The sequence below is a fragment of the Cucurbita maxima genome, unplaced genomic scaffold (assembly GCF_002738345.1).
Source record: "Cucurbita maxima cultivar Rimu unplaced genomic scaffold, Cmax_1.0 Cma_Scf00002, whole genome shotgun sequence".
Taxonomy (NCBI): domain Eukaryota; kingdom Viridiplantae; phylum Streptophyta; class Magnoliopsida; order Cucurbitales; family Cucurbitaceae; genus Cucurbita; species Cucurbita maxima.
Window position 1 is genome coordinate 1,478,832 of NW_019272018.1, and position 25,289 is coordinate 1,504,120.

Below are 25,289 nucleotides of genomic sequence, written 5' to 3' on the forward strand. Positions count from 1 at the left end.
AGGTTTTTTTTTTTTTTTTTGTACTGTATTTGCTCAGAATTGTTTCGGAAAGGTAATTGTCTGATTGAGTATTGGCTATTCTTGCAGAATTTTGGTTCATAAGGAGGCATTTATATACAAGAACAATGTTCTATCCCTTGAAAATGTTCTAATCAAAATGCAAGCAATTATAGAAATTATTGCTCTATTCGATCGTCTGATTTAGTATTCGCAATTATAGCAGAATGTATTTTGATAAGAACTGCAACCAGAATTTCTCATGAAGTTTGATGAATCTAAGATGCAATGTCTTAATTCCTTCGTTTTATTACGAAGTTTTAAGGAATCTTTTTCTTATTTTTATCATCAAGTAGAGAAAAGCGTCGTTGTTTTGAGGAAGAGAATGGAAGAACTTCGATCTGAGCTTGAAGCGGCCAATGCTGAACTTGAAAACGTCAAGCAAACCAAAGAAACCACTGAACAGGAGCTTAAAGGCTGTGAAGTCGATTTGTCTCTGAATGAAACTTCAATTACGACTCTCGAGGTTTTATTTTCTATTTCTCTTACATTTCACTCTACAGTTGCGTCACCATTAATTGATCTTTTTCCTTCTTAAATTTAATTTATCGACTCCAGACGAGGATTTCTGTGCTACAAGGTGAAATTGCATCTGTTGGGTCTGAGTTAGACTCTCTTAAGGTGCTAAGATGATACTTAGAGTTCTGTATTTGTTAAATTGAATCTTCCTTGCATTTCTATTCTCACATTCTCTTTATTCGGTTAAAAAATATACTGGGATCTGGAATACGGCCGTTCGATCATAAAAGTGTGAAGGAGGAGCCGCAAGGTTGAAAATCGTCTCTCTTTTGTGATTTACAGTATATTAGAATAGTATGAAATTCATCTATTTTACAGAAGTATATAATTCAATGGCTTAAGAACACAGTGAAAGTGATGAGATCTTATTGGCCATGCAGGAACCAGTTCCTCGATCACATGTCAGAGCTTGATGAAAAAATCAGGTCCGTCTTCTGTATTTTAATGCAAGCAACTTGCACTATGCATGCCTGTACATATGCTTCCCTTTTCCCGTACCATTTTCACTTATCAATGTTCAAAATGACCTTGGGCTTGATAATTTTCAACTAGGACCTGTTTGGAAACTGCTCTCAAAATAGTTCTGTTGTTATTAATAAATTTGTTAAATTCTGAAAGCTAAATGTAGCACATTCTACTTCTAAATTCGTTTCTTCTTCATTTTTTGTTTTCTTTCCTTGCTTAATCTCTGTAGCTGTCGAGTCGGATACTCTTAACATTAAAGGCACTATTATCATCATTATTGACCCAGTATTGAAAGCTCTAGCATGACAAATTTCTTAGAGCAATGGACACAGATTTTGTCTCTCGTAAATATTAGAACAATTTGTTCTTAATTATGTAAACGGTGCGCAATAAGTAATATTGTAAGGCTATATTCCATTAACTTTCTTAATGAAACACAGGAAATTTCAATATCAACTGTACATAAAGAATACTGGTATAGTTCCTGATGGAGATGCTGCAGGTGAGTCAATGGTTTCTGTTCCAGCGTTATGATAATCTTCCCTTTTTGTATTTTGTTATAGTCAATTCCATCTTGTTTCAATTGCTGAAAATGACATCTGAGATGATGTCGTGATTGTGAGCAACTTCTTGATCCATATTCTTTGTTTGTTTCAAATTACATTCTACCTCGACTATATTTCAAATACGAGGCTTCTGTTTATGCAAAATTGAATGCCTTGGACTCCTTGCAGAAGAATCCCATGAACTGGCGGGAGATGATACGAAAACGTCTGAATCTGTTGAGGACAGGCTTATCAAAGTAATAACTCAAATAACCAATGAAGACGATGCCTACCTATTAGAAGAACAAATGAAAAATCAGGTAAAAAAACAGTGCTTCCAAATATTAGGAAGAAACCTACCTAAATTTTAATGAAAAACTCAATTTTATTTCCCGTATACTCTGCTTTAAATTTTGTTGTCAACAAATGGCCATCAATCAAAATCAAGAAAAGAAAATGGAAGTTGTAAATCAAAAGGAAAAATGACATTTTCAACAGGTTTCCATACATCCTGCCTTAATTTAAATTCATCTTCTCTCTCTTTCTTTCAGTGAAACTATATTCTTAAATGATAATATGGAATAATTGAGCTTGCAGAATCGGCAAATGTCGATTAATCTAGAGAAAAGGAAGGCTGCGATGGCGATGATGCAGAAAGGAACAACAAAATTGGAAGATTTGACTAGATATCCTTTACAAATAAACTATGAGAAATTCCCTACTAACATTCGTAGTGCTAAATCTCCTGTTATACTGATTTCGGAAAGACTTGAGCCAAAGTCAATGGATTGATAATACTGTCTTTAACTCTGAATATGTCTATAAACAATCTTTTCGCTGATTTTGATTCTTTGACCATCAATTAGCTCACTTCTGGACCGGAAGGGTCATATAATCGTCTCAGCGAGACATTGCTGAATAGTTGCATATGCCCTCAATGTTTCCATGACAATTCGGAGGCCTGGGACAACATTCCTCAGGTAAATAAGGTCATTTGAACTTTTTTAAGAAGCAAAAAATGTTTTGTAGTGTAGCATCTTAGATATGCCTTACGTGCATCTGCTGATTTCTGCTTATTGGCATGATAAATGTGTAGTTGTCGATTTTGCATATTAGCATGATAAATAAAACCGACAGGTAAACTTCAGAGAAAACTTATTAGATCCTCGCCATTCTAATTTCTCAGTATGTCAAAATATTTTGCATCGCTTTCTTTTGTTCTTGTCTAATTTTCCCTAATTTTATATTCACAAACTCAATGGAAACCCAGATAAACGGTGTAGAATTTTTTTAATAAAAGAATTGAACTGAACTTGAAAGATACCAAGGCAATTCAAGTCACTTCTTCATTTCTACATACCCAGCCTTCATTTGTCCCATGGATTTTGCATTCATAGTGATGATTCTTCTCTATCCTTTACCATCAATGCTGCCAAGGTAGATTTTGCTTCTACAGTAGTTTCCCCCTTCTGCATCATCAAGGTTAGTTTTGAAGATCAGAACTACAAGCCTCCTTAGTTTCTCATCTGAAAATTGAAATTGATTCTACCATTCAAGATCTGTTTGATACTGGTTTCATTTCTAGAATTCTGTTCTAAGATAATTTTAATTTATAAATTAAAGCAAAAAACCAAGGGAAAAAAAAAAAAAAGTGGCCTTGTCGGAAAACTATTTTTACTTCTCTAGGGTGTAAGGCATTGAAATGTTTGCTGATGAGAATTTACCGTCTGTTTGGAAAGCGGTATGGAGGGAAGAAACTTGCTGAGGGCAATAACTCTTGGATTTGTAGATTCCAGCAGCTCAATCTGTGCTAAAAATTGGGCAGAGACTGGCCTGTGATCAGAAAACTTACTCTCACTTCTGAAATAGGAGAGTTGCTTCACTCCTTTTCCATACCATAGAATTCTGTCACACCTGCATAGTTGCATAAATTTAGTCACTTTCATTCTTTAACCTCTCTCTCTCTCTTGCTGCTTTTCGTTCCATTTCTTGCAAATGAATCCAAAACTCTAGGACTTCATCTAGATTCTAGAGAGAGAGAGAGAGAGAGAGAGCTTAAAGAACGCATTGGACATGAAGGCTTCTCTCTCTCACTCTCTCTCTCTCCCTCTCAGAAATTAATCCAAACATGGACCGATCCCCCCTCCACTTTAGGATCCTCTAATCTATGATTTCATTTCATCAAGGTTATAGAAAGAGAGAGATTGATTACTTGCATTTTTTTAAGCTCTCACTCTGTTTGTTTCCAATATCTAGGAAATTAGTTGAAAACTGAAAGACTTCATGGACCCTCTAACTATAGGAACCTGTACCCTAGAACTTGACAAGGTTTTAGAGAGAGAGAGAGAGAGAGAGAGAGAGAGAGAGAGAGAGAACGGAACAGAGTAAATTGTGTTGGGATGAAATAGTGTATACCATGCTGGAGTTCTTTGCTTCTCTCCTGTTCTTCTTAGAGGACCACCTGAATAGCGATTGCAATTAGATGAAGAATACTTGTAAGTAGGTGCAAACTCTATGTTTCCTTCTCTCCAGCCCTGAAACACTCCACCAGCTTCTTGTTCTTTCCGTAGCTGATCAAACCCTTGCAATGCTTTCCAGTCTTGCTTCTTTATCAGTTGCCTCGCAAAATTGTCCTCTAAATACAGCCTATAGTTCAGATCCCCAAACCAAAATATTTGACTGTTCCACAGCACACACAGCCAAATTTGCGTTAATTTTACCACTTCACATCATAACACTATTCCTTCCCATATGCCATCCAAATATTTGACCTTTTGTATGCTAACTATCCTTTAAAAATTTAGTACTTTCTATAAAATTTATCCTACAAAATTAATCAACAATATCATAATTTAATCTCTCTATACCAACACTGTGTATCATTGGCCTTATTCAATTAATAGCGACGACAAAAAAAATTAAAAACACCCACTTACTCATGTCCTAAGATGGTGAGAGGAGGATTTGGATTTGGATACTCATCATCTTTAGGCGTTCTGGCAAAAAAAGTCCGCCGGAATATCTCGGACACCTGGTGGTTCCTCCGCCGCTCGTCCCCCCTTTTCTCTCCGGAAGCCAAATGTGCCGCCACAAAGCAAAAACTTGTCCCTTCAATTGACATACTCACTGAAACTGACCCTTTATTACCCAAATAACCCATTATTCCACAGGCCACTGAACAAACTTTAACATTCGAAATGTAATATTTCCTCAGCAAATCTCTCCTTATCCATACGCTTGTAAACACTCCCACCATCTTCTTGCTTGCCAACAAAACATATCTGCTCCCGCCGAAAAGCTGGTTCGCCGGAATTCTCGCTGGGAATTTGATCGGCGTTTGATCTCCGGCGAAACTTATCGGTTTTTTGGGGTTTCTTGTGTAGTCCTCGTCGCCGGTGCCTGTGTTCATCATCATTGGCGTCAGCCATGGACATCCGTATTTGTCGTTTAGAATTTTTCCGATCAGTAAATTCCAGTTCGTTGCTTTGGATTTGTCCTCTGCTCCGACCACTGTCCTTGTTTTCAATGGTACAATCTCTTGAAATCTTCCCTCCAAAAACAGAGGAAAACAAAGCAATTGAAATTTAGAGCCCAAACTGTTGAAAAAGAGTTCTGTTTTTTTCTGGATCTATAAACATACCCGAGAACATATATATCTGCTGCATCTTTGAGGTTGAGCCAATCGTCTAAATCGACGGCTAAGCTTCCGACCGGTGATCTTCCGGCTACATTCCAAGTACCCACAAAGATTCTGATTCATTTGAGGAAAATTTATTCAGAATCAAGAAAAAAAAAATGATCACAGAGAAACTATGACTCAAATTCTTTATTTCCTTGGCCACCTTAATTCATTGCTTAATTTGCATGGACCCATATCGACCGACTGAGAGAGGACATCCTTCAGAAAGGTTTCTCTTTCATAATCATCTCCATCTGTAACAAACCCTCAGTAAGCCTCAAAATGGACATTAACTGAATTAAATCAATAAATATTTACAAAATGAACCTGAAATTTCATTGTTGGGACAACATGGGTCAGCTCTCTGGTGTTTTGCAGGAGTGAACCAGTACTTGCGGAACCTACTGGATTTGGACTCATGGCTCTCCCTCTCCATTACTTTGAAGAAGAAAATTGATGGTATTGTTTAAATTCGTATGAGCTGGTATCCCACACATTAATACTCTGATCCATACTGCCTAATTCTCAAAGCTTTTTGGTAACAATAATTTATTTCCCTTTTTCTCTTGACTTTGACCACTTCTTCTAAACTTCAATGGTGAGCAATAATTCTTCACAAACCTTCATACTTACCACCCAATTCTTTCCAGTAGAGAGAGAAATTAGAAAGATAGACTTGAAAAAGGAGAACCCAATTGGGGTTCTTCAACAAAGAAACTGCAGGCGGCAACTCCTAGAGAGATAGAGAGAGAGAGAGAGAGAGAGAGAGAGAAGTCAAAGGTGGTTAGGAGAGAGAAATTCGTCTGATTTTTTTATTTGGGTGAAGTCTTTGTAGAGAGCAGTATATTTGATGGGGTGTAGTTGAGGAGGGGAAGACAGCGAGTAGTGAAAGGAACCTTAAAGAGACATAAACCTCACAATGTGTTATGATGCAATATTAGAAGAAGGATTTTGATTAAATTGGCAGCTGTTCTGTTTGGTAGTGGGAGTCATGTCTGTCTTGTGAATTATTTTCTATTTTTAATAACGTGACAATTTTTATTTTTGTGTACTGCTTATCATGTGTACCAATGTCAATCACTCCTTTCTTCTTTTATTGACTCCCTTTTCCTTTCATCTCTCTAATCGGAACATCTTTTTGCTTGTCACAGTAATGCTCGCACATCTCTCTTGGAAGATTCCATCTCACTCTGGGATTTCCTTGAGAGCATTTCAATCCCAGAGTGTAGAAAGTACGAGTTTTTGTAGTTAGCGAAGTTGAAAACTAGAAAAACTCGAGTTTTGTGTAGTTTTAGGCCTCTTTTTTTTTTTTCAGGGTAATAAATGTTGCAAATTTGTAGACTTCGGAATAGTATACTTAAACTGAATATCTCCAACTTTTATAGTCATAGTGTGATTTGAGGTATGTCAGTCAGAGTAGTTTATGTTTGATCACCTAACATATATTTAGTTTATAAATTTGTGATTTAGTTTAGATAACATAATGTTGATTACATAATTCGCAGTTATGTTTGAATAAATTTATGTAGTGTTTATCAAACTTAAGGATATGTATCTGTCAATTTTAATAGTCTAAATCAAATGTTTCTTAGAGGATGAGCGACATATATATATATATTAGGAAATTACCTCGAGCTTTTATACACTATTTATGTAATGGTATTAAACACTATTACCTCGAGCTTGACTTTTCTCACTAAATTTCTTCTATTTTTATTCACTTAGCTCTTAAAAGTTTCTCTAAATTCTCCTTTTCCCTGGGATTTGAACGTAATAAAATAAATAACCAAATAAATCATAAAAGTTCATTTAATCAACATTCCATTCATTTACTTTATCATTATTATTTAGTTACCTAACCGTTCAAATTTAAAGAAGAAAAAAGTAGACATACTTTATTGCCAATACTCCACTTTAATCAATTAATTTTTACTAACTATAAATGTCATTATCTCAAGTCGTACACTTTGAAAAATGAGTTAAATATAATTTTTACTTCCTATTCAATTTTTATTTTATTTATATATTCATTTCTAAACCATACAAAAATTTCTCTCACCACACCATTTTCAACTAAAATCAGTCCTAATCAATTAAATTCAACAAATATATATATATATGTGTATATGTATAGCCCAACTTTTGTTCTACTCTGAAGCCTATCAATTTACTGTCATCTTCTTTGTTTGATAATCTATTAAATGTATGTGAAGACTTTTTTTTTTAAATTATTATTAGGTGTATTAGATGATGAAAGTCCCACTAATTTAGAGAATGATTATGAGTTTATAAACAAAAAATATTCTCTCCATTGGTATGAGTCATTTTGAGGAAGCCCAAAGCAAAACTAGGAGAGCTTATGCTCTAAGTGAACAATATCGTACATCGTAAACAAAACCCTAGAAAAGAAAATTAATATTAATCCAAATTTGAACGCTAATTTGACTTTTAATTTATAATATTTAGAGTAAAAAAATTGAATTTTTAGTCTTAATCAATGACACCGGTCATTTACTATTAAAAAGTTGTCCTCGTTCTAGCTAAACACAAAGTTGGAAAATTTAAAACAAAAATTGACCCTAATGGGGATGGATGAATTTGGTGAAGTAGGCCCTTAAATAATCACTCACTGTTGTTTCTCTATTATGATATGTGCTGGAAAAAGTTATGATATTATTTAAGATCACTCCATTCTTCACCTTACCACTTTTATTATTTCATCTAATATTAATCGAAATACTCAACCCTCGTATACTATATTTTCATATAAAGGTAAGACACTCATGTGAGACTAACAGCAGCATCGCACATCCCGTGACCGTGGCACATGCATAAGATAGTTGTTTTCCATTCGTAGTATACACTAATATAGGTTGAATTTCATTTGCATTCGTAGTATACATTAGTATAGATTGAATTTTCTTTGTATTATTAGTATAGGTTAGTATAAGTTAGTATATGGTTGAATTGTAATCGCATTAATAAATCATAGTTTAGTATAAGATGTTTAATTCAAAATTGTTTTCCCTTTCTTTCTCTTGTATTCGTTTATTCACGAGGGGATAAATGACAAATTTATGTTGCATTAATAATAAGAGTCCATTAAATTCGACATTAAAAGTAGGGGTGTTAAGGTAAATTCCATATAGTAATGACCTTAGATTAAATAGAAAAATTTTAGGGTCGTTATAGTTAGTATATTTAATTATTGTAGGTGGAAGTTTGGATGGGTTACCACCCTAATTTTCTGCTAAAACAAAGTCATTATTATATGCCATTTCAAAAAATGATGTCAAAGATTTACATATTTGTATAAGAGTCTTAAAATAAAGCAAGAGAAATATTCAAAACAAATTAAAAATAAACCAAAGGAAGAGAGTAAAAAGAATAATACCCGAACACTAACATAAGGTCTACAAAATAAATGCAACTATCCTATGTAGGTTTCATGGTTTTTAATGCGACATCATCGTCAACGTACAAGGGTGCCTCGTCTTTACCTAAAATATAAGAGCAACACAAGGATTGAGGTTATGTTAGGCAATGAAACCACATGCAACATGAATGGGATTATCATTCAAAACCATATTCTCTTAGGTAGCTTTCTGGGTCATTACTCAACGCATGGCCCACACGTACGAATATGGACCCACCAGGCGATTCACACACCCCTGAGCCTCTTGCTGATCGAGATAGCATCTCTAGTGTTGTTGCCAAACACCTAAAAGGAATAACAACCATTGTAGCATCAGGATAATCATGATGATCATTTCCCTCTACATAACGCATAACGTACATGTCTGTATTTATCATAAGGGGAAGTATTTTGATGCACTTAAACATACATTCATGCATAAAGTCTCAACATTTTTCTTTGTAAATAAATCAAGCAAGATAATTACTTTTTTTCAACTTCATTTCATTCATAACATAACCTTTAAAACATGTCTCAAGGGTGGTAGGTCATAAATCTCATTATCTCAAAACATTTCATCGCATGTCATACATGTTATGATCCAACGTAATCATGTCACAGTATATCATGACATTTCATAGCATATCATAATTCATCAAACCATAATATGTTATCCATTTGTATTTTAATGTTACTAGTCATATCTTAGAACAAACCATATCATATCGTTGAAACATATCGTATTATAAAGCATAACAAACATATTAAATATACGGTAGGACCATTGGGCACATGTCATCGTAGAAAAGACAACTCTTCCAATCATATCGATAATAGAGCCAATTACTTGATTGGTCTAGACAGAAACTAGTACGACCCCTAGAAATTTAATTCTATCTAAGGAGTCGTAGAATTATAATTATAAAATAATTTAAACGAGCTAAACTTAATTTTCATAAAATAATTTAAACTAAAATTAATTTAACATCAAACTAGTTAAATCTAATTCCGCATAAAATAATTTATATACAAATAAAAAAAAATCTATTTTTTTCGTATGCTTTAATTTATACAAGGTTTATCTTTTTTTCAAACGTATTATGCATATGTTTTGTAATCTATAATTTATTGAATATATATATATATATAAATTTTTATAATATTTAAACATGAAAGACAAAATTCATTACATATAGATAGGGGTGTTTATATGACTCGATAATCCGACCAATTCAGACTATTCCAATTCTACTTAAATTCTTTTCTTGTAAATTCTGTTTGAATTGCCCTATGACATTTTTATAGTCGGATAAATGTCGGATAAACCTGACCAACCCTAAAGTTACCATCCAACTAAATCCAAATTTTAAAAAGATTAAGAATTTTTAACGTTATATTGTGATTTGTAAATGTTTGATATTTAAAATTTATGAGGTTTTAGTTATTAATATAATATTATTTTGGATAAGTAAGAATTTTGTTTTAATAATTATATATATATATATATATCTAATAATAATAATAATAAATGGATAATTCAACTCAAAAATAGAGAGTTAGGTTGGATTGTAAACTTTATACGTTTGCTCGAGTTAAAAATTTTGAATTTCTCCAAAAAAAAAAAAATTAACCCAACGCACATAGCTATTGACACACGCTCGCTCATAAAATAAACTTAAAAAATGTTAATACATAAATTGAGAGGGACTAAATTAACAAAATATTCATATATATATATATATATATATATATATATATATATATGTGTGTGTGTGTGTGGAGGAGGGGTTGTTTGGTTGGGGAAGTATTATCCCTACATTTGTAAAGTAATGTATGGTTTGGTTTCATAATCACCAAATAGTGACTTAAAATGTGTCTCCAAATGTCTACTTCTTCTATTTATTTCTTTCATACTCATTTCATTTAATCCATACATAAAACCCATATTTTTATATTGTTTTATGCTCTTAAAAATAAATATTAATTCTCTCTCCCTCTTAGGGGTAAATTTGTAATTTTGCCTCGAATGCAGCTCCTTATTTCCGAACGTGAGTTTGTTTAGAATTATGCAGTTATCGCCGTCAATATTTCCATAAGAAGAGAAGTCAACAAACTAAAATCATACATTATCAACTAAGAATAAGAGCGATGATTTTAATATGAAAAGCTAACACAGAGTGATTGTGAGGCATTTGAATGAGAAAATTAATTGGAAGACCCAGGAGTAACATCATTGTGAGAAAACCACATATTCGAACTCCAACAATTGTGGCTCACGTATAGTTGGCTCGGGCTAGATTCGATCGACTTAAAGAGCTCAAGTTGTTGTATGCTCTTTTGGATTGTTTTAATATGGGTACTATTTTTTAGAATGAATAATATTTAACATAGTTTATCGGACAATTTTAGGAAATTTAAACACTCCATGCTCAATTTTCTAATGGAATAGAATGCCATGAGATTAAATGAACTTACTATTGGAGCGTCTACAGGTTACAAGTGCATGTAACCTCGTGCATGTTGCATTTCATATGATCAAGGATTACTTCTCTAGCATGTAAGGTACGAATGCGTACACCATGATACTTTATTCACGTTCCTCTCTTTTTCACTAGTTTTTGACGGAGTTAGCATATGCTAGTCCATAGTTAGGCAAAGAGGCGTTAACAAGCCCACCTAATGAGTTCATAAACAAAGAATACTAGGATTATATATTCAATTTCAATCTATATATATATATATATCAAATGAAAGCTGTCAATGTCATTTACATGTGTGCGTGTAAAAAAGAAAGAACTCTAACCTCAAATTTGTGTATAAATAAGGAGGCATGTGAGCATTTGTTTATGAGGGGGGAGAGCAGGCTTTGCAACTAAGCCTACAATATCCAAGTTCTTCCTTAGAACCCAAGGAAGAACCCACCATATAACCAGGGTTCTTTTCACATTCACCTGCTTTGGCCCATGCACTACAGTGCTCATTCTCATCCACACAATCTGGATTCCTCCAAATCTCATCGAGTGGTAGCATGTGAATCCATTTTGTTGCAGACCACTTCTCCCCCTCTATCACTGGGCAGCTCCCGTGATAGCTCGTCGGGTCTGTCGTTACGTTTGGATGGAGACTGAAGAATAGTAAAGCGTCGCCCTTCTTTGGCTTAACTGCAGCCATAAACAAATAAACGCTCTCTTTTGAAGACAATGTGATGCAACGAGCAAAAGAAAGATGCAGATGACGAGAAGTTAAGAAAACGATTTTTTTTGTGAGATTCCATATCGGTTGGGGAGCAGAATGAAACCTTCTTTATAAGAGTGTGGAAACCTCTCCCTCGCATACATGTTTTAAAAACTTTGAGGAGAAGTCCAAAAGGAAAAACCCAAATAAGACAATATCTACTTGTTTCTTAGCTGGCTTTTTGTTTCGAAGTAAAAGTTTACCAATAAACAGATCTCCAAGTCATTGCCCATTTTTAACAAAAAAGAAACTAGAATTGAATTCCATGATACAAATAACATGTGAGATCCCACGTCGATTAGAAAGAAGAACGAGTGACAGCGAGGACCCTGGGCTACAAAGGGGGTGGATTGTAAGATCCACCAAATCTAGGGATTTTGTCATTCAATTGGAGAAAGGACCGAATCATTATTTAAAGGGGTGAAAACCTATCCCTAACAGACACATTTTAAAAACTTTGAGAGAAAGCCTAAAAGGAAAGCTCAAAGAGGACAATATTTGCTAGTAATGAGCTTGGGCTGTTCTAACATGGTATCAGAATCATGCTCTTAACTTAGTCGTGAAGAAAAAAACTCAATACCTCCATAACCGGTTGTAGAGCAATCGGACAAATCCTTGTTCTCCTCGAATACTTTAGCCTGTCAAAGGGAGATTATAAATTGCAACAATTCATAAACAAGTTCCAAACTTCAACTCGAAACGAATTACAAAAAGTCCGAACAAGAGCAGTAAGCGTTCAGAGAAAGTAATACCGGAGAATCGGGAAAGACAGTTTCTCCACCCCTTTCAACGTTGGACAAATACAACAAGACTGTGGCTATCCGATGACCACCAGCAGCTACATTAACTGGATCTTGAAAAAAATCAAAATGTGGTACATATTGCTGACCATTTTCATACCTTAGTATTTGTAGAGGCTCCCCATTATCTGATCCAAAAGAGCAATTTCGAGATTTTACGAGCCTCATTCTGTAAATAAGTAAACGATCCAACATCGAAAGATCTATAAGTCGTTTACCGACGGGAAGGAACGTCCACGCAGCAATCTTGGCCTCAATGCCAGCAACTATGTCATCCTGGGGAGGGGAAGGGGACTCAATGTTAGCAACTATGCCACACTTGTAGTATTATATCTGTGTCAAGGCCGTCCTTGTTCTTCTTTAATGCATAAATTTGAACAATCTGTTCTTACTGATAGTTTTTATAGTAGACCACATCAAACTTAGGCCAATCTAGATGAACACTAAATCAAATTTTCATGAATTTTATGAAGCCCATTTGAGAACAGTATTGGAAAACGGAATCTAAACTGCAGAAACTGGCAGATGTTTTGTTAATACTGAAGTCAAATACCTGAGCCTTATAAAGAAACATGCCGGTACTCGTCCGGTCAGTACTCGAACGACTTGCACCCGTAATGTCATCGACCACCAATGATTGCTCTAGGTAATCCTTTGCCTACAAAAAGTATATGACAATTATTGTATCAGCCCAAGTCCACTGCTAGCAGATATTGTCCTCTTTGGGCTTCCCCTTAAGGTTTTTAAAACACGTTCGCTCACTCTTATAAAAAAATGCTTCGTTCTCCTCCCCAACCGATGTGGGATCTCACAATCCATCCCCCTTCAGGACCCAACATCCTCGCCTGCACTCATTCTCCTCTCCAATCGATGTCGTTTCCCTCTTCGGTCGATGTGGGATCTCACAATCCACCTCTTCGGGGCCTAACATCCTTGCTAGCACATTACCCGATGTCTGACTTTAATACCATTTGTAGGAGTCCAAATCCATCGCTAGCAGATATTGTCCTCTTTGGGCTTTTCCTCAAAGTATTTAAAACGTTAGAGAGAGGTTTCTACACTCTTATAAACAATGTTTTGTTCTACTCCCTAACCGATGTGGATATTACAATCCATACCCTTCAGGGCCAACGTCCTTGTCGGCACTCGTTCTTCTCCTCTCCAATCGATGTTGTTCCCCTCTCCGATCGATGTGGGATCTCACAATCCACCCCCTTTCAGGGCCCAACGTCCTTGCTGGCACATTGCTCGGTGTCTGGCTCTAATACCATTTGTAATAGCTCAAGCCAACCGCTAGCAAATATTGTCCTCTTTGGGCTTTCCCTTTCACACTTCCCCTCAAGGTTTTTAAAACGCATTTGCTAAAGAGAAGTTTCTACACTCTTATAAATAATATTTCATTCTTCTCCCCAACCGACATGTCGTTCCCCTCTCCAGTCGATGTGGGATCTCACAATCCACCCCCTTCAGGGCCCAGCATCCTCACTGGCAAACTACCCGATGCCTGGCTCTGATACCATTTGTAACAGCCCAAGCCCACCGCTAGCAGATATAATCATGTTTGAGCTCTCTTTCAAGTTTTCCCTCAAAGTTTTTAAAACGTGTCTACTTAGAAGAGGTTTCAACACTCTTATAATAGAAGACTAGGGAAAGATTTCTAAACTCTTGTAAAAAGTGTTTCATTCTCAACTATACACAACCAATGTGAAATTTGACAACTATATGCAATTAAGTCCGAGGATCAATTTCTCAGCCTCCAAACAGGAAAAGGAAAATGAACAAAGAGAAATTCACCATACCAAATCGATAAGATGCTGGCACTCCTCTGCAGACAAAAATCCCTTGTATAAGAAAGCCCTGTATATGTTCATCTAATTGAGCAAAAAGAAAAAAATGGAAACGAATAGCCCAAAATGTGCAAGATTCTAGACTTCATCGGGAAAATTCATAGAAAAAATTAAGAACGTTACGGACCTAGGTTGCGATGAAAGCTGAACGACGCGAGTGGGATCGATTTTAATGGAGGAACCGTCCATTTTCATCCTAATAACAGAATCTTCCCTGTGAAAATCATATCAATTAGGTCAAATTTTCAAATACCGGATGAACAGAGAGAAACAGAAACAGAGAAATCAATGAAGTATTATTACGTTTTCGTGTCGTCCAAGAGTAATTTCGGCAAGCGATTGGCGGAGCGAGCAAATAGAGGGAATGAACAGAGGAAACAAAGAGAAAATGCAAGAAAAAATCGAGAATCCATGGCGAAACTCGAGCTCTGAAACTCAAAAATTCAAGAGAAAAAAAGCGAATTATATAAAAGAAAAAATGGAAAAGAACGAGAAATCAAATCAAAGAACGAAGATGGATGACTGAGAAAGCGATCGCTTCGAATTTTCTGGTTCATACTCATTTAAGACGAGAATTAATGGGCAACCCAGAAGAGGATCTGCTCCGAAACCGCTGCTTACAACCATGGAAATTGAAGTTTCTTCCAGCGGGAAATTGTTTTGCATTGAAGGACTCAATTCCTTTTTGAGGGAAGATGACAAATAAATGGCTATTTTTAAAACTCCCATAAACAAATCCCATCCATTTTTTTAATTTTCCCTATAATGCTTTTTCCTTCTCATTATTATTATTATTTCTCAAGAAAAAATAATAAATTTTTTTTGCACCAATATGAAATTTCGTTTTTTTTTTATTATTTAAAAATCTAAAATCTTACTTATTTAAATATTAATTTTTTATAAATCAAAATGCATCATCAATATCAGTTACAACTGTTAATTTTTGGATTAAATAGTCGAGTTGTTGGAATCATATGAATATTCCAAAAAAAATAAACTATAAACCGCTCTTATGCATTATGATAAAACCAACATGATTAACGAGTTTTAATGGTATGTGTATCATTAAGTCCTTTATTAAACTTCTAAATAAATCTTAATCATTATAAATGTGCAATAAGTTTATAACATATATTAACATAACGATCACATATGACTCAATCATACCTATGAAAGCTTGTCCTTTGCTTTGCACGGGTGAATGTGACATATTCCCTCGATAAATTTATTAATTGAGAATTAATATTTAAAAAGAATGATCATATACAACTACATTCATTATTGGGAATGAAAATTTCGAATAAATCACTCAACATAAAATTACTGTAAGCAAAGCACAACCACCGAGAAGAAAAATGTACTTTGGTAATATAAATAGTGACTTTTACTCGGGTATTACCAATTCAGCTATGATCTCACTTTATTTATTTATCCCTCTTTTACACGGGTATCACCAATTCTCATAAACCTTCGTTCTATGTTCAAGTCATAATAAGTAAGATCTTGTGAAGATTTGATCACAACACCCACCACAAAGTTTTTTCAATATTGATTCAAAGCAAAATCTTTAGAAACTACATCTTCGGTGGTGGGAGGAAGTGTTCATTCTCATCAGCTTTTTACTTTTCTCTTTTCTCGACGTTGTGTGACATAAAAAAAAATACACGGAAGTCTAGAGTGACAATTACAAATAAAATGAAGCACGAGAGAATATCACTAAAAAAGAACAAGTTTGTAAGTATTTTTAGGGGTGAGGATTGTTCGGACAGAAACTAGAACCAAAGTCATGAGAATTTATGCTCAAAATGAACAATATTATACTATTGTGGAAGATCGAGGTGGCCCCTAACATACCGATTAGAATTAAACCGTCCCTAATAAAGATGATTTCCATTGCTTAAAGCTAGGCCAACACAAATCTTGAAGTAGAATTCAAGCACCTTCAGTTCACTCCCACATCCTATAAATAAACTCTTTTCATTATTCAATCCCTTATCTTTCACCCAATCTCTTCAAATGGAGTTCCCAAATCGCTTACCTCTTTTCTTCATCTTCTTCCTCTCTTCCATTTTCCTTTCCTTTGGTAATGCGTTAACACCTCTCTTCCTTTTTGCTTCATCCATCGTTAAAATATATATTTTATCGACGTAGGAGGTTTTAGGCTCGAATTCTCCATATATTTGTTGCATGTATGAGTTGTTATATGTATGTATATCGACGTAACAGGTTTTAGACTCGAGTTCTCCATATATTTGTTGCATGTATGAGTTCTTATATGTATGTATATCGACGTAACAGGTTTTAGACTCGAGTTCTCTACATATTTGTCGTATTTATGAATTGTTATATATATGTATATCGACGAAGTAGGTCTTAGGCTCGAGTTCTTTATATATTTGTTGTATTTATGAGTTGTTATATGTAACGACTCAAGCCAATTGTCAATGGATATTGTCCGCTTTGGCCTGTTACGTATCGCCGTCGCCTCACAGTTTTAGGAGAGGTTTCCACACCTTTATAAGGAATGCTTCTTTCCCATCTCTAATCGATGTGGGATCCAATAGCGGACAATGTTTGCTAACGATGAGTTTGAGCTGTTACAAATGATATCAAAGCTAGACATGGGGTGATGTGCCAGCGAGGACACTGAGCCCAAGGGTGGATTGGATCCCATATCGGTTAGAAAGGGAAACGATATCTACTAGTAGTGAGATTGAGTTGTTACATTATATGTATGCATATCGATGTAACAAATCTTTGACTCGAGTTTTTTTTGTATATTTGTTGTATTTGAGTTGTTTTACGCATGTATATCGACGTACGAGGTCTTAGGCTCGAGTTCTCAATATACTTGTTGTATTTATGAGGTGTTAAATGCATGCACAGCCTCGAATTCTTTATAAGTCGTTAGAATGTAATTTTTGAAATATATATTAAAATTAAGTTGTAAATTTTAACTTAATATTTGATTTTGATGTATTAATATTTGATTTTATTATTATTATTTTTTTAGTTTAAACATGGATTTAAAATGTATTTTTTTAAATTTAAATTTACAGGGCAGGGCAGTGCGCACACGGTTGCGTTTTACTTTCGCAACAAATGCCCATTCACCATATGGCCAGCGACGGCTCCAAACGCCGGCCAGCCCATACTCGCCGACGGTGGGTTCACTCTCCTCTCCGGCCAAACACAGCGCGTAGTCGCGCCAGCATCCTGGACCGGCCGATTCTGGGGAAGAACTGGCTGCAACTTCGGCCCAAAGTCAAACAATCAACAACCCGCTTGCGAAACCGGCGACTGTGGGGGCCAACTCGCCTGCAAGGGGCTAATCGGAACCCCACCAGCGACACTCGTCGAAGTTGCCCTCCAAGAAGACAAATCAAAGCCCAGTTTCTACGACATAAGCCTTGTTGACGGATTTAACCTCCCGATTTCAGTCAATTCGAAACAGCCCATTTCCCCCAGATGCGCCATTGGAAGCTGCGAGAAGAATCTTAACGAAATTTGCCCCGATGAATTGAAGGTTTTGAATGGGAACCGTCAAGTCGTGGCTTGTAGAAGCGCTTGTTTGGCCTTTGGATTAGACCCGTTCTGCTGCAGAAATGAGTACGGATCGCCGGAGACTTGTAAGCCGAGTCTGTATTCGAGGATGTTTAAGGAGGCTTGCCCGTCGTACTACAGCTTTGCCTTTGATTCGCCACCGCCGTTGGCCAGTTGCTCGGCTAAGGAATTTGTTGTCACGTTCTGTCCGGCGGGTTGGGGCGGCGGCGATGCGGCGGCGAGACAAGAGTAGTGAGTTCAGTGATGACGGTGGATCAGCTTGGTTTGTTTAGCTATGTTGTGAAGTTTGTATGAATAAAAAATCTTTTTTTTTTTTTTTTAAATCGTGTTGGGCTCGGCAATGTACTATTGGGCCGACGGCCCACCCTTTAAATAGTTCAAAATTTCCGCCATTCTGTTTAGGGTTTCTTATACAATGGGCGAAACTAGACCTATAAATATGCGACGAAAGAGCTCGGCTCTAATCCATTCATAATCTCTTTAAGCATTTTCTCTCTTTTGTGTTTCTCCGTTTATATGTTATTCCGGATCAAGTGATGAGAAAAATAACTGCAACAATATGAATGGAAGCAATTCCATGTTAATGATTCGTGGTATTTACGTCTGATGTTCTTTCTTTTCTTCGTTTGATTGTTCATTTTAATCTGGAGATTTGATGAATGTTTGGTATTCGTTTGTGTTTTTGAATTACCTGTTACTGTTTTGAAATACTTATTTGCCTCTGATCTTCATTTTTCGATCTGTTTTGCTTTCAACTTCATATTTGTCTTTGTGTAGCGGTTGCTCTGTGATTACATGCCTTCTCAGGCAATATACGCTATTCTGAAACGCAATAATGTGGATAGATCTATTGAATGGAAATGAGAGCTTCTGCTTCTATATGTTTTTTTCTAAATCTATTTAAGTGATTTTTTCACATCCTCTGCGGTGATGAATTATGAATAAAATTCACATGTCAGACTTCAGAGATTTTTCTTTCCTTGGAAAGGAAGTCGATGAGAATGAATATTCATATTCTGAGCATTGTCTAGTGATTAATCTTTTTAGTTTTTCTATAATTTCTTTGTCTCAAGTTCAATTCCCCATTGGAATGGCTAATTATTTCATGAGCCTATTGCAGTGGAGGACATTGTAAAAAATGTTTTAGGTTTTGTATCGAAAACATATTCGATATGCATGCAAAGATTTAGAAAACATATTGGATATTAAAAGATGCTTATTGAGTAATTTTTAGGGAAAAGGTGGATAAGCCATAGAATTGAAATTGTGTATTTGAGCCTTGCAAACTTGCATCATTTTCACACCAGCACGGCCAACAACGCATATTGATTTTTTAAAGATTCAAATGTTTTTTAAGCATTGTAAAATTTCAAAGAGGTGGTTCATCAAATGTATGAAGGTTCGCTTGAGTATATATCATCACGAAGGGCTTAGCCTCTCAGTCCTACAGCCTTCTGTGCATACAATTTTGTTTCCATTCGACCCTACCCACCGTTATTTAGACTTCACATTTTAGCTAGATAGCTAAATCTTCACTGAGTCAAGACTTGCTTGAATTAGCTGTTTTTAATAACTATATCAAACTGGTATTGTTTTGTTATACGTGTGCAAAATATGATAGCAAGAACAGAATTAAAGTAAACTTTTTAATATTCCCTACAACACTAACAACTCAAATGTGAAGATGTTCTAAAAAATTATGGGTTTGTAGCCACTTTCCATAAAGAACGGAATGCCGATTTGTTCTGTTATCAATGTCCACAGGACCTTCACCTTTTGCAGGATTACTCGAGAATTTTAACATATTCTAGGGAAAGTCTAGGTGGCAAGGAATTGTATGGATTTGTTTCTTTATCCTTCTTCTCTAGCTCTTGCAAGAAGAATTCTATGGGATTTGAATCTCTAGCTATTGCAAGAAGAATTGAATGGGATCTGAAACTACTCAATGATTGATATCTTATTGTTTGACTTTCTCCAAGTATTTTGTTCCATTTGAAAATTTTATTGAAATGTTTAAGTTGAGGGCATGACTTTGTTATCAAGTATATAATTATAATTTTGATTGCTTTGTAACGAATGTGGTCAATACAGGCTGGTTAAACCAGACTTGTAACTGAAGTCAATTTATGTGGTTTTTTAAATCCATCCATAAGAAACATCGAAATATGTGTTTTGAATATGACTCTCCATAATGATATAATATGCTTAACTTTGAGTTTAAGTTTTCATAGTTTTGCTTTGAGCTTTTCCAGGTTTAACATTAATGGTGAGAGTATAATAGAGAAATCCTAAATTAGTCTTTGTCTACATTTTTTACAATTTTACAAATTTTTTGAAATGAGGCCCTTATTTTCATATTTGTCATTTCTTATCTTAATTTTGAATTTCTTTATTGGTAAGTTTTTTGAAATTTTCAATTTCTAATTGTATCCTCAAAAGATTATTGTAAATCAAAAGATTATTTCAACCAATCGGTTAAACCATCATGCTTGACTAAGGAAAACCATCAAATGTTGTATATCTTCCCCTTTTTTGTTAATTCAAAACAATTCCATTGCATGAATTTTGTCAACTCATTATCGACTCATTATATTATTCTTAACAATAGGAATTAAAGACTTCAAAGTTCATCATGTTATTGCGCTATTGCGCTTCAGGTGTTTTAGTTGCCCGTGGTTCCAAATTAATACCGGATAAGAATAAGATTTTGGCTAGTCATTTGCTTTGTTTTTTCGTTTTTGTTTTTTTTTTACTAACAAATGAAGCAAAATTGAAGTGCAATTCAAATCTATTAAAAAAATTCTATTTTAAAATTATTTATGTATTTTAATTTTCATGGCGGCTAACCTCCACTACATTAAAGAAATCGAAAGCATGAACCTATGAGATCTTGTTTGACTGTAAGAGATTTTGCACGCTGCAAATTCAGCCCCTTTTTTTTTATTTTATATTTTCTTTTCTTTTTCCTTCTAAATTAAATATAATATAACTTTTTTGCTTTTAGAGTCAAAATCATATAAATCAAAGACAAAAAGCTACGTGGCTAAATTAACTTTTATTGATTTTTTTAATTTAAAAAGAAGAGAAAAGGAATTTTGATATGAATCATACCTAACAAATTATTTTTAAAATTATTCTTCTAAAACCTTATTTATTTATTTCTAATTATCTCATAAATTCTTAAAATTTCAATCCTTAAATAGTTTTAAAATAAATAAATTTTTGTGCTTTATTTGGAATGATTCTATATTTAAAATATATGAAATAATTATTTTATATATTTAAAAGTTGATATTTTGTAGTGTAAAGTGGGTACATTTTTTAAAGTATAATTAAATAATAAATAATAAGTTGGTAAACGACTTGTCGACCAAGATTGTTTTAATTCCACGGTGTGAACGGAAAACAAGCATGCGACATGACGTCTTTGAGAGCTGGCTTCCAATTTCGTTGTTAAATGGGAGATAGATTATAATTGATGGCAGCTGGCTAATACATTTACAAAAGGCCATTTTAGCGAAAAATAATTAGGTATGATAACTATTTTTTCACATGTTACTCACTTATTATTTATTATTATTATTTTTATATACTAATAAAATATGAAAAAGTATGTACGTAATTTTATTGTTGGGGTCGGAAAATGCAATCACATGGAACCTATCCTTTTAAAAACATCATGTATGACCTTGGGCTCTAATTTCTAGTCCAGGCAACACATGGTCCACACACACATAGACCCATTCGGCAGACTCGTATACACTAGCATTCTCTCAGGCTGGGCCCCATAACATCATGGCAAACATAAATGTTGTAAGGTATCTTAATGAATGTGACACAAAAATGTCTCCATAGCTTAATTCATGGAATAAACGATGCAAGTCAAGCCTCCATTCATTAATAATATAACGAACCTATGTGATATGAACTAAAACATCTCGATCATACATTATTAATGCCTCATTAAGAAGTTTATGATGAATAATTGAAAACTAGGTTGATGGTGATTTGAATCTCTGGCCTTTATTTACTTGGAGTGATTTGAATCTCAAAAAAGTGATATTGATTTGATATATTCGATCATAATCCGAATCTTACATTTCCTTAGGGTGATTCCTTATCATTTGTTTATTTGAGATTCAAATCACTTTATAAACAAACTGTCAAATACTCATTTTAATACATTCTTCAAGTCTCCTTTACAAAGATAACATACACGACTTCATAAAGCCTCAAAATGAAGCTAAGATGACGAGTTGAGATATAACATTGCATTAAGAGACCTTGACCCAAGTAGAGGCAAGATCGAGACAAATGACTTTGCCTAAGATGATTGAACATGCACGCACGAACATTGTGTGTGGTCAAACAAGTTTGGATTATGCATATATTGGATTTCTGACTTGTCATGAGCGTGTCAAAATCATGACGGTACACAGACTATAGGTAACATAAAGGCACCTATAGCCTAGCATGAGACAATGGTCAATATCCCCACCCCAGTTATACTTAAAAAAATGAATATAAAAGAATGTTAAAGTTTAAAATTTTTATGGTTGAGTGACAAAACCTTGTTAAGAGTAGAATTAAATCATAAGAACAAACCCAAATCGCAAAGAATATTTTTGAGGATCAAATAAAGCAAGAGGGCCAAACACGAGAGAAGACAAACCAACATACAAAAAATTCGACAACCCTACAATCGGCCTCTTAAGGAGAACACACCAACATGCCCACTAGTTCACGATTCTAAAGCAGCTCGATCCTAACTTTTTTAACTTAATTCGAAAAACATGCAAACGAAACTCTAAAATGATCCTATAAATACAATCGTCAAGAATAAGAAGGCGAAATTCTTCATTTTCTAAACTCTTACTATACTGAACCTAGGTGACAAACACCACATAAGTTTGTAGATTTATCTTGTTTCATAAACTGTGTTCTTTCCACAAACACTCAATAGAGTATTGTCATGTAAATGTTAAATACATTACTTCGCCAACGTTTTGACAACAATAAATCTATTAAATACAAAATTTAAAATTTAGAAAGGAAAAAAAAAATAAAAACATTGGTTGGTCCTATCCTTAAAATATTCAAAAACATGTTCTTTTGTCCGATTTTCCACTCCCTTGTTTTACATGGTGGGCCAAGCTTACACCATTTATGTCCTCTTGCTCCTATTCTTAAAGAAAGACTTCAATTCTCTCCAACTTGACCACCACCGCCACTTCTTTAAAAACCTACCACTCTCCGTCCAAACTTTGCTACCAAAACATGACTCCGATGGGCATGGGCGAGCTATGGACTCAAGTTGGGTCTCTAATGGCGACCACCATGTTCATTTGGACAATTATTAATCAAAGTTTCCCCCACCAATTTCAATCCCATATCAAAAGATATCTCCACAAACTCATCGCTTTTCTTTACCCTTACATAACAATCACTTTCCCTGAGTTCACCGGCGAGCATCTCCGCCGTAGTGAAGCTTTCACCGCCATTCAAAACTACCTCCAATCCAAGACCTCAATTCACGCAAAGCGCCTAAAGGCCGAAGTAGTCAAAGATAGCAAATCATTGGTATTAACAATGGATGACAACGAAGAGGTTCTTGATGAATATAAAGGCGCCAAAATTTGGTGGACTTCCACTAAAAACATCCCTAAAACTCAATCATTTTCGATTTACCCTAATTCCGATGAGCGACGATTTTATAAGCTTACATTCCATCGCCGACACCGCGATATCATTCTCGAGTCGTTTATTAACCATATCATGGAAGAAGGAAAGGCAGTCGAGGTTAAAAACCGTCAACGGAAGCTTTACATGAATAACTCCGAGACGAATTGGTGGCATAGAAGCAATTGGAGACATGTTCCATTGGAACACCCTTCAAGTTTTAGAACTTTGGCTATGGATCCCAAGATGAAGCAAGAGATTGTTAATGAATTAATCAAGTTCAAGAATGGTAAAGAGTATTATGAGAAGGTGGGGAAGGCTTGGAAACGTGGTTTTCTTCTCTATGGTCCTCCCGGCACCGGTAAGTCCTCGATGATTGCCGCCATGGCGAACTTCATGGAATATGATGTCTATGATCTTGAATTGACTTGTGTTAAGGATAATTCCGAGCTGAAAAAGTTGTTGATTGATATCTCAAGCAAATCAATTATAGTGATTGAAGATATTGATTGCTCTCTTGATCTTACGAGGCAAAGGGAAAAGGAGGAGAAGAAAGAAAAAGAGGCAATTAAGAAGGGTGAAGAAGAAGAGAAGAAAGGGAGTAAGGTGACACTTTCAGGGTTGTTGAATTTCATTGATGGGATTTGGTCATCTTGTGGAGGAGAGAGGTTGATTATCTTCACCACAAATCACAAGGAAAAGCTTGATGAAGCTTTGATTAGGAGAGGAAGAATGGATAAACATATTGAGATGTCATATTGTGGATTTGAAGGATTCAAAGTTCTTGCTATGAATTATTTGGACGTTGAATGGCATGATTGTTATGACAAAATTGAGCAATTGTTGGAGGAGATTGAGGTGACGCCGGCGGATGTGGCGGAGAATTTGACGCCTAAGTTTGAAGGTGAACAAGTAAATGATTGTTTCAAGAGATTGGTTGATGTTCTTGAGAAGAAGAAACAAGAATCATGTGAAAATGACATGAAAAATAATGGAATTAAGAGCAATGGAGTTGTAGCTGAAGATGCAAAAGAGAATGGTGACATGTAAATTGAAGAAGTGGGTGTAAAAACTTGTGTATATTTGTAAAAATTTGAAGATATGATCACTTTGTATAGGCTAAATGCTTGTTTGTGTATAGGTTGAATGTAAGATAATTTGTGTATTAGTTCATCATACTCTCAACCATTGATGATATGGTTTTGGGAAGAATAAAGTGTTTAAATTTGGGTATTTTTTATGAAGCATAAACACAAAGGGTTAAAGATCTACTCCACTTACAAGGGTTAAAGTTGTTTGCTTAGTCAATCTAAACAAGTTTAAAAGAACGTAGACAAGATAAAACAAAGGGGATTGAGGTAGAGATAGAGAGATTAAGAAGGTTAAGTGTAAACAAACAAATAATCTAAAAGAATAGGGAAGAGGTATAATCTCTCAAGTTCCAATAAGGATGGAGGAGAAACAATACTTGGATTCTCCCCCTCT

At 35.0% G+C, this 25,289-nt stretch overlaps 5 protein-coding genes and 3 non-coding genes across 13 annotated transcripts in view; 6 read left to right on the top strand and 2 right to left on the bottom strand.

The window, feature by feature from the left end:
- LOC111470104 overlaps positions 1-6,597 on the top strand; it is a 7,379-nt gene extending 782 nt beyond the window's left edge. For 2 of the 3 annotated variants that reach the window (XM_023115595.1, XM_023115588.1), the window contains 9 exons: positions 354-523; positions 616-678; positions 807-826; positions 957-1,001; positions 1,482-1,543; positions 1,776-1,906; positions 2,184-2,272; positions 2,458-2,566; positions 5,644-5,716. In XM_023115595.1, the coding sequence (XP_022971363.1) occupies positions 354-523; positions 616-678; positions 807-826; positions 957-1,001; positions 1,482-1,543; positions 1,776-1,906; positions 2,184-2,272; positions 2,458-2,566; positions 5,644-5,649 (695 nt within the window). In that variant the 3' untranslated portion in view covers positions 5,650-5,716. Of the gene's footprint in view, positions 1-353; positions 524-615; positions 679-806; positions 827-956; positions 1,002-1,481; positions 1,544-1,775; positions 1,907-2,183; positions 2,273-2,457; positions 2,567-5,643; positions 5,717-6,416 lie in introns of those variants that run through there. The other variant, XM_023115601.1, reaches the window with a different exon arrangement.
- On the bottom strand, positions 2,324-6,249 carry LOC111469603 (type IV inositol polyphosphate 5-phosphatase 7-like). Of its 3 annotated transcripts, XM_023114940.1 has the most exons (8): positions 5,593-5,701; positions 5,429-5,519; positions 5,227-5,337; positions 4,523-5,131; positions 4,002-4,265; positions 3,311-3,500; positions 2,947-3,055; positions 2,324-2,547 (listed from the first exon to the last, which is right to left on the bottom strand). In XM_023114940.1, exons 1-7 carry the CDS (start codon positions 5,699-5,701, stop codon positions 2,978-2,980), a joined length of 1,452 nt encoding a protein of 483 aa, XP_022970708.1. In that variant the 3' UTR covers positions 2,324-2,547; positions 2,947-2,977. The 3 variants fall into 3 exon arrangements, with proteins under 3 accessions (XP_022970708.1, XP_022970700.1, XP_022970716.1); XM_023114932.1 differs by lacking the exon at positions 2,324-2,547 and having other exon boundaries at positions 2,730-3,055; XM_023114948.1 differs by lacking the exon at positions 2,324-2,547 and having other exon boundaries at positions 3,037-3,112; positions 5,593-6,249.
- Positions 6,598-11,413: 4,816 nt separating the features above from the next.
- On the bottom strand, positions 11,414-15,237 carry LOC111469906 (probable prolyl 4-hydroxylase 7). 2 transcript variants are annotated; one of them, XM_023115380.1, is made up of 9 exons: positions 15,121-15,237; positions 14,865-14,989; positions 14,689-14,775; positions 14,514-14,571; positions 13,268-13,372; positions 12,933-12,990; positions 12,667-12,842; positions 12,495-12,552; positions 11,414-11,841 (listed from the first exon to the last, which is right to left on the bottom strand). In XM_023115380.1, the coding sequence occupies exons 2-9, from the start codon at positions 14,972-14,974 to the stop codon at positions 11,525-11,527; spliced, it is 969 nt and encodes a 322-aa protein (XP_022971148.1). In that variant the 5' UTR covers positions 14,975-14,989; positions 15,121-15,237; the 3' UTR covers positions 11,414-11,524. The 2 variants fall into 2 exon arrangements, with proteins under 2 accessions (XP_022971148.1, XP_022971154.1); XM_023115386.1 differs by lacking the exon at positions 15,121-15,237 and having other exon boundaries at positions 14,865-15,113.
- A 1,325-nt stretch (positions 15,238-16,562) lies between these two features.
- Positions 16,563-19,148, top strand: LOC111470094 (thaumatin-like protein). Its single transcript, XM_023115576.1, has 2 exons — positions 16,563-16,644; positions 17,621-19,148. Exons 1-2 carry the CDS (start codon positions 16,578-16,580, stop codon positions 18,355-18,357), a joined length of 804 nt encoding a protein of 267 aa, XP_022971344.1. The 5' UTR covers positions 16,563-16,577; the 3' UTR covers positions 18,358-19,148.
- Positions 18,652-18,737, top strand: LOC111473178. The gene has a single exon (XR_002715586.1). It is a non-coding gene; the product is annotated as a small nucleolar RNA Z199 (small nucleolar RNA).
- LOC111473198 lies at positions 18,907-18,994 on the top strand. Its single transcript, XR_002715594.1, has one exon. It is a non-coding gene; the product is annotated as a small nucleolar RNA U54 (small nucleolar RNA).
- Positions 19,045-19,152, top strand: LOC111473200. Its single transcript, XR_002715598.1, has one exon. It is a non-coding gene; the product is annotated as a small nucleolar RNA R64/Z200 family (small nucleolar RNA).
- Positions 19,153-23,371: 4,219 nt separating this feature from the next.
- On the top strand, positions 23,372-25,037 carry LOC111469623 (AAA-ATPase ASD, mitochondrial-like). Its single transcript, XM_023114959.1, has one exon. The coding sequence runs from the start codon at positions 23,403-23,405 to the stop codon at positions 24,852-24,854; it is 1,452 nt and encodes a 483-aa protein (XP_022970727.1). The 5' UTR covers positions 23,372-23,402; the 3' UTR covers positions 24,855-25,037.
- Positions 25,038-25,289: the final 252 nt, after the last annotated feature.